Here is an 8428-nt window from a genome sequence, read left to right as displayed (position 1 = left end):
ACTGACCCCCAGAGTCGGGAACAACTAGCACATATGTGCGAGGGGAACCTTTACCTTTTATGTATATGAAACAGGTGGCCCTATAAATGCAATCAATCAACTTTGAAGAAATTAATGTGTAAGGTAACAATTTATGTTAGCTGTACATGAATGCCTCCATGAAGAGACTTTTAAGTAAACCTAAAAGTATGCGTAAATATCAAAATATATTAGCAACCTGGAAATAAATTTAAATAACAATAGGACATTTCACATACATTGTAAGATATTTGACACTTATATTTTCACACTTAAAAACAAGTGTTGGGTATTGTTACCATTGAAATATAATAGCTATTTTCTAGAAATATTAATATATAAAATATTCTTAAGAGTGTACTGAAATTGAAAAATGTCTTAAAGTGAAAAACAAATTGGTTCTTTTTTATATATTTAGTATGGAATATGATAATGACTGTATATTTATTTTAATCTCTGTAACTTCTTTTGCTGCAGATTTCCTGATTTTCTTTTTAGAGCGGCTTTCTGGCCATTTCCCTCTGAAGATTTATTACTATGGGTCCAACAAATTTTCTTTTTTTTAAGTGGCAGCTGCTCTGCTTCATGTACTGCAAAATAATTAAAACAATGAAACAATTATATAATTTTAATTATGGTTTACCTGACAAAATGTTAAGAAAATACTATAGTAATACCCTGAGATGAAGATGGTGTGGCTTCATCGGGGATCTGCCCTGTTTCAAAATCTTTTTTGAGCCATACTGCTAAGCAGGTAAGCCTGGCTTTGGTATTGACTTCACATAGCAGTGATGGGGCATTCTCAATCTGAAAAAAAATAAAAAATCCAAAACATTTATTTACATAAACTCCAGAAAAATAACCATGCCATTTTATAACCACTAAGGCAATATTCATCACATTGAAGATCATTAGGTTCTGCAGCCTCCTCTTCTTCAGACAATATTTTATACCAGTTATGCAAATCTATCAGTATTTATGTATTTGTTTATTTATATCCCACCATTATTTTTTTACAAAGAACTCAAGTAGTAAATTTGAAATCTGAATGGCATATGAAGAAATATGGTGACACTAATGACAAAAAAAATCCCAAATGCACTTGTGCAGCCTTATCTTAAAAGAACTAGCTTGCAAACTGACCTTGTTTCTTAGAAAGTTGATTTAAGGATAAGCCATGCTATACCTATTTACTTAGGACTAAGATCCATTGCACTGAACATTTCTAAAAGAATAGATTAACAATTGATTACAAGTCTCACCATTTGATACAATTTATTTACAATATTTCTAATGAAAGATCAATGTAAGAAATATGCTTAGATGAAGTATAAATGTGAACAACCCAAATTGTACTTATAGCTAAAACTGTATTTCTGTAGTATAAAGTTAGAAAGATATGAATTCAATTAGATTGTTATTCAGTGGCAGATTGTACAGGTGAATACAGGGGAAGGCTTCCATTATCCCTGCAGAATTTCATTTGGATTACTGAATAAGGATTAATTCAGTGATTTTTGAACTTTGCGATATCATGATCTCCCAACCCAAAATAAAACTAATTATTTCTCTGAGGTTAAAAAAAGGGCAACAAAATATAAAATAGGTAATTATTTATAAATTTACAATGTTTAATAAACATTTCCCACTATGGGCTTGTTGAGAGAAAATGGAAAGCAAAGCCCAGACTGAATTCTGATGATCATGTTCCTCTCTATGCAGACCTGTTTAAAAACAAGAACAATTACAATACCATCTCCTCTACACCTTAAGCTGGTTACAATCCCCCTCAGTTTGAGACTCCTGAATTAATTTATAAACTATAGCCAGGAATTATTTGTGAATGATTACAATGAACTAACTGTAAATTAATTGTAAAACTGTAAAACTGTAAAAACCAGGAGGTGACACGAGGCTGGCTCCAGGCGATTACGACCGCTTCTTTGGTGGAGGGTGTCTTTCCGGCCGCCTTGAAAGAGGCGGTGGTGAGGCCCCTCCTTAAGAAGCCTTCCCTGGACCCGGCTGTTTTAGGTAATTACCGTCCGGTCTCCAACCCGCTCGGCGAAGGTTGTAGAGAGTATGGTGGCATATCAGTTTCCCTTACACCTGGATGAAACCGTCTATCTAGACCCGTTCCAGTCCGGTTTTCGGCCCGGTTACAGCACGGAGACGGCTTTGGTCGCGTTGGTGGATGATCTCTGGAGGGCCAGGGATAGGGGTTGTTCCTCTGCCCTGGTCCTATTAGACCTCTCAGCGGCTTTCGATACCATCGACCATGGTATCCTGCGGCGCGGTTGGAGGATTGGGAGTGGAGGCACCGTCTATCGGTGGTTCTCCTCCTATCTCTCCGACCGGTCGCAGTCGGTATTGACAGGGGGGCAGAGGTCGGCCCCGAGGCGCCTCACTTGTGGGGTGCCGCAGGGGTCGATCCTCTCGCCCCTTCTGTTCAACATCTATATGAAGCCGCTGGGTGAGATCATCAGTGGTTTCGGCGTGAGGTACCAGCTGTATGCGGATGACACCCAGCTGTACTTTTCCACGCCGGACCACCCCAACGAAGCCATCGAAGTGCTGTCCCGGTGTCTGGAGGCCGTATGGGTCTGGATGGGGAGAAACAGGCTCAAGCTCAATCCCTCCAAGACAGAGTGGCTGTGGATGCCGGCATCCCGGTACAGTCAGCTAAATCCGCGGCTGACCATCGGTGGCGAGTCATTGGCCCCGATGGAGAGGGTGCGCAACTTAGGCGTCCTCCTGGATGAACGGCTGTCTTTAGAAGATCATTTGACGGCCGTCTCCAGAAGAGCGTTCTACCAGGTTTGCCTGGTGCGCCAGTTGCGCCCCTTTCTGGACCGGGATGCCCTATGCACGGTCACTCACGCACTCGTGACGTCTCGCCTGGATTACTGCAATGCTCTCTACATGGGGCTCCCCTTGAAGGGCATCCGGAGGCTACAGTTAGTCCAGAATGCGGCTGCGCGGGTGATAGAGGGAACCCCTCGTGGCTCCCGCATAACACCCATCCTGCGCAGACTGCACTGGCTACCTGTGGCCTTCCGGGTGCGCTTCAAGGTTTTGGTGACCACCTTTAAAGCGCTCCATGGCATAGGGCCAGGTTATCTACGGGACCGCCTACTGCTACCGAATACCTCTCACCGACCCGTGCGCTCTCATAGAGAGGGACTCCTCAGGGTGCCGTCAGCGAGGCAATGTCGTCTGGCGACGTCCAGGGGAAGGGCCTTCTCTGTGGGGGCTCCCACCCTCTGGAATGAACTACCCCCAGGACTTTGTCAGCTTCCGGACCTTCGGACCTTCCGCCGCGAGCTTAAAACATACTTATTTAATTGCGCAGAACTGAGCTAGATTTTAATTTATGGTTTTTTAAATTGGGTTTTATTTTCATATTTTTAATTTAGGCTTTTAGAATAAGTTTTTTAACTGTTTTTAGATTGTATTTACCTGTTTTTTAAATGCCTGTAAACCGCCCTGAGTCCTTTGGGAGATAGGGCGGTATATAAATTTAAACAATAAAATAAATAATAAAATAAGCAAAGCAAAACCTTCAAACCCTAGCATGTTTACCTTTTAAAATGACAGTTCCACTGTTTGAGTACAACACCATTTTCAGACTTACCTATGTTGCAAGTTCGCTCTGATGCAGAAACAATAATTCATGTGAATGTTTTTGTATAGCAAGTGGAAGAAGCTCTTTATGCATTAGTGAAAATAAGGCAATCTTCCTCAAAAGCATGAAAGCAGCATGGTGAAAGGTTTTCCCCAGCTGAACAAACATAGCCACATAAGTTTGCTGCAGTCCCTTTCAGACTATCTGTGTACAGAACTGGACACAGCTGCTTTAACACCCTGAGAAGGGGTATTCTATTTATTCTAATACTTTCTCAAAGCATTGCTCAAATGCTTTGCACAACCCTAAAATACCATATACAATAATAACTGCCAGAATCACTATGAGTAAGGTGGTATACAGGTAATCCTCAACTTACAACAGTTCGTTTAGTGACAGTTCAAAGTTACAATGGCACTGAAAAAGTGACCTATGATCATTTTTCACACTTATGACCACTGTAGCATCCTCATGGTCTCATGATCAAAATTCAGATACTTGGGATTGGTTCATGACAGCTGCAGCGTCTCGGGGTCATGTGATCATCTTTTGTGACCTTCTGATAAGCAAAGTCAACGGGGAAATCAGATTCACTTAACAACCATGTTACTAACTTAACCACTTTGGCAAGAAAGGTCGTAAAATGGGGAAAACTGACTTAACAAATGTCTCACTTAGCAACATAAATTTTGGGCTTAATTGCACTTGTACATTGAAGGCTACCTGTATACCAGTGGTGGGTTGCTACCGGTTCATCCCGATTCGGAAGAACCAGTAGCAGCAGCGGGAGGCTCCGGCCACCCATAATCAAATACGCTCTGCGTATGTGTGAGCAAACCGGTAGCAAAGGTAAGTGAAACCCACCACTGCTATATACATTTATTATTATTAAACAAATAAACAATCAACCAACAATGTAATAATATAACAGAGGAGGACAGATGAAATATGTATCATATTAATTGTAAAATCTTGACAATCACATCTAAGCAAAGTGCAACATAACCCTATCCATGTTTATTCAGAAATAAGTCTCTTGACATTAAAGCAAGCCAACTGAGTTCACTTAAAACTGCAGCTTTAAGTATCATGGAAATAATGAAATCAGTTAGATACAATTCTAAGTTTTAAGGGCTATATCCAGAGGGTTCTGTATCCAGTGGGGTTCTTCCCCTCACCCTTGTAAAAAAACATTCTTTTATGAACATTCAATATTTTTATATAGGCAAGCTGTATAAGCCATTTATCTTCTATTAGACTATTTGCTCTTTATGTAATTATTAATGGAATGTCATCTCTCATTTTTCATACAATCCTAACTATTCTTCATAATATTTTGAATAATTTGATAATACACAAACCTTATCAATATCCAGATTCCATGCCTTAATGTAACCATCACTTGATGCTGTTACTAGAATATGTAAGTCTTCCACTTTGAAATTGTACAGTGCTTTGATTCTAAGGATCAAGAGATAATATATTTTTAAATTTAAATGAATTAAAAAATAAGAACATTTACAATATTCAAGAAAGTATTGCAAAATGCTAACTATTACTTAACCAACTCTATCCCTATGTGAAGAACAATTAACTTTGAATCATGCAATGCTATCTTACTTTGATCCCTCTCTGCTGTCTTCCAAATACTATCTGATAGATTAAAATGTGAAAAAAGTGCAAAGGAAACAGAGAGCCTGACTTACCAATGGTATCCATTTTCACCAATAGTCAACATAAATAATATAGCACCAGAGCTATAATACAACTCATCCAAAGATGAGCTCAGAGTGTGAACTGATCTAAATACAAATACTCCAACACTGAAAATTTAGTACTGAATTTTGATATTAACCTTATGGCAATTATATGTACTATCACTGAACAAAACTCAGAAATAAATAGTATGCTAAAAATTAAACTTTTTTAAAACATGCAATTATTTAATTATCAAAAAATACCTAATTTCATGAGCTTTAAATTCACAAAGGCATTTTTGAGATTCACAATCAAATAATCGTATGAATTCTTCATCTCCTGCAATAGCAAGTATGGAATCCTTTAAGAAAACATGAAAAAAATTGCATATATGAGATTGGATTCATTTACAACATTCTAAATAATTTGACACTATTTTTCTACTTACAGTGATAAACTTTATTGAAGATATCCTCTTTTCTGTAGCAATGGTACCAGTGATAGAAGCCGTTTCCAGCTCATATATATCAACTTTGTTAGCTATAGCCACCACGTATATCTCACCACTTGGTGACCATTTAACAAGATGAGCATCTAAGAAATATAAATCATATAGATTTTGAGAAAAAACAATTAAATCACAGGTGTCATCTAATGCAGATGAGATTTGGCTCTACGTAGTAGCGAATAGATGTTTATTTATTACTATTTAAGAAAAACCTGTCTTGAATTTAATGCCTTTACACTTTTTATACTCCTGGAATTCAAGATTTATTCGCCCATTTCTCTTCTGATGTTAAACAAAAATTCTTAAAATTAATATTATGGTAACAATCCACTTATAGATTACTATGTATAACCTATTAATAAGGATCTTAATATTAAAATTCAAGAAATACATCATACACCAGCACTTGGTAATAGAACAGCTATGAAAACCTTGGAAAAGATATTCAAAGACTTTGATGACTCTATTCTTACAAAGATTAGAATTGTGCAAGCAATGGTATTCCCTATGATACACTATGGGGGTCCCCGTGGCTCACTACCGGGCTGTGGCCTATTCAGAATTGAGCTGTGTGACTGGTTGGCCGGAATGCATGGATGCAGCTCAATTTGCATGAGGTGGGAATGTGCGTGTGCTACCCTGCTGCTCATGCAAGTCAAGCAGTGGGTGTGCACACTAGTGCACTTCTTGTGCAGCCCAGTTTTCCTCTCCTCCTCAACTGGGCCAAGCAGACTGCTGCGCTAAGAAACTAAAAACTGAAATTTGAAGAGCATAATAGGAAAACTTTGGTATTGGAGAAAACCCTTGAGAATACCATGACGAGGCTAGACAACAAGCTAATGAAGCAAATCAACTCAAAATTCTCATTCAAAGCCTAAATGACGAGTCTCAAATTATCCTACTTATGTGAGTTCTCTGGAGAATGCCCTAATACTAAGAAAGGTGCAAAGAAAATGAAAAGAACGAAAAGCAGAAAGAAAAAGGATTCAGAGTGGTAATATACTGTTGTAAGATCTGAAGGACAGGGTTAAAGATGAAACATCATGGACAAAATCTATGTGGTTACTAGGAGTTGAAAACAACTTAATGGCATAATTAATAAAATAAAATAAATATTTTTTTCTTTTTAAAAAACATTTGATTAGTAAAATATAACAACCAGAAGGTATGATGAAATTCAACCAAAGTATAAGTGCAAATAAAAGTAGAAGAAAATATACAGAATAGTGATTGACATTTGAAGAAATTAAAAGTATATTCATAAAATGTTAATATAGCTCAATCCTTTAACATATTATTAAATATAGTTTGTAGATTTATCTACAGACCATCAATTTCTCCATCTTCTCTGTTTGGTTACTTTGGTACAATATGTTGTTTCAATAGGTAGTATTTATATAACATACTTAAGATTCTTAATATTATATTATTTAGGTTAGAGGATGTGATTAAAAGAAAGTAATGATAGTCTATCACTACTAATCATACTTTCAGATGTCGTCACAAATGTTATAATTACTTGACTTTTTCTTCAAAGTTAAATATATATATATAATGAAATTAAAAAATGAAAGAACATAGATCAAGGTATTTGTTTTATATAAGACTTCGGTTCTAAATTAAATTGCTTGATATTAAATATTCAATTAACAGAATACAATAGAAGACAATGATTTATTTATTTGATTACTTACAGCGATTTAAAGAATATCTGATTCCAACTTACTCTGAGCACATTACATAATAAAGAACTAGAACAATAAAATAAAAAAATGGATGATTAAAGTCCCTAAAAACATCACAAAAAGTGCACAATTTTACCCCAACCCAGGGGTGAAATTCATTTACCTTCCCTACTGGTTCACAAATGTGCATACGCCATCGTTCGCGCATGCGCAGAGGCTTAAAATCGTAGCAAAAAAGCACACACACACACAACTATTTTCCAAGCTTTACTTTCACTGGATAGTGAAAGCTAACTTAAAGGTTTGATAAATTTAAATAATGGAGAATTGAAAAAAATAGCAAAGGAATATACTTACTTTGTTTTATGTTTTTTATGAATGCAGATCTTCCTTCTACAAGGTTCCATGTTCTAAAAAAAAAATAGCAATAGATATCTTTTGAACTGAAGACAACATAGTAATTTTAAAATTTAAGAAATGTTTAAAAGTAAACAATTTTTTTAACGTTGAATTTTAACTTCCCTATATTAAAGGGAAATATTTAAAGAGTTAAAGCTGCTGATAAAATATTTATCCATGAATCTGAATCTATAATATTAACTTGTCCATTACTTCTTCCTAATTAGCAAGGTTGTTGTACATCAATAAGGAAAGTAAATCATTTTCATTTTTAGTAGTTATGGAAGAACATAGATGATAGTACAAATTATTGGCAATATGGTTTCCTTTTGAGGAAAATTTGAGAGCACAGAAAACAGAGATGATAAGCAATCCTATGAAGAGCGGTTAAAGCAACTTGGTATTAGCTTTAACGGGGAAAAAGGAAATGGGAGCTATGATAGTAACCTTCTGATACATGAAGGGCTATAACAAGGAAGAGAAGTAGCACCTAGGATA

General features: G+C 36.6%; 1 protein-coding gene across 2 annotated transcripts in view; it reads right to left on the bottom strand.

The window, feature by feature from the left end:
* Positions 1-408: 408 nt before the first annotated feature.
* The window catches only part of PAK1IP1 (PAK1 interacting protein 1), a 14392-nt gene continuing 6372 nt past the window's right edge, over positions 409-8428 (bottom strand). For both annotated transcript variants that reach the window (XM_058175743.1, XM_058175745.1), the window contains exons 5-10: positions 7889-7941; positions 5787-5932; positions 5602-5699; positions 5002-5101; positions 696-825; positions 409-608 (exon numbers count right to left, since the gene is read on the bottom strand). In XM_058175743.1, the coding sequence (XP_058031726.1) occupies positions 463-608; positions 696-825; positions 5002-5101; positions 5602-5699; positions 5787-5932; positions 7889-7941 (673 nt within the window). In that variant the 3' untranslated portion in view covers positions 409-462. The remainder of the gene's footprint in view (positions 609-695; positions 826-5001; positions 5102-5601; positions 5700-5786; positions 5933-7888; positions 7942-8428) is intronic.

This window comes from Ahaetulla prasina, chromosome 3 (genome assembly GCF_028640845.1).
Source record: "Ahaetulla prasina isolate Xishuangbanna chromosome 3, ASM2864084v1, whole genome shotgun sequence".
In the NCBI taxonomy this organism is placed as follows: domain Eukaryota; kingdom Metazoa; phylum Chordata; class Lepidosauria; order Squamata; family Colubridae; genus Ahaetulla; species Ahaetulla prasina.
The sequence above is the reverse complement of the archived record's forward strand: the minus strand, read 5'-3'. Positions and strand labels throughout refer to the sequence as shown.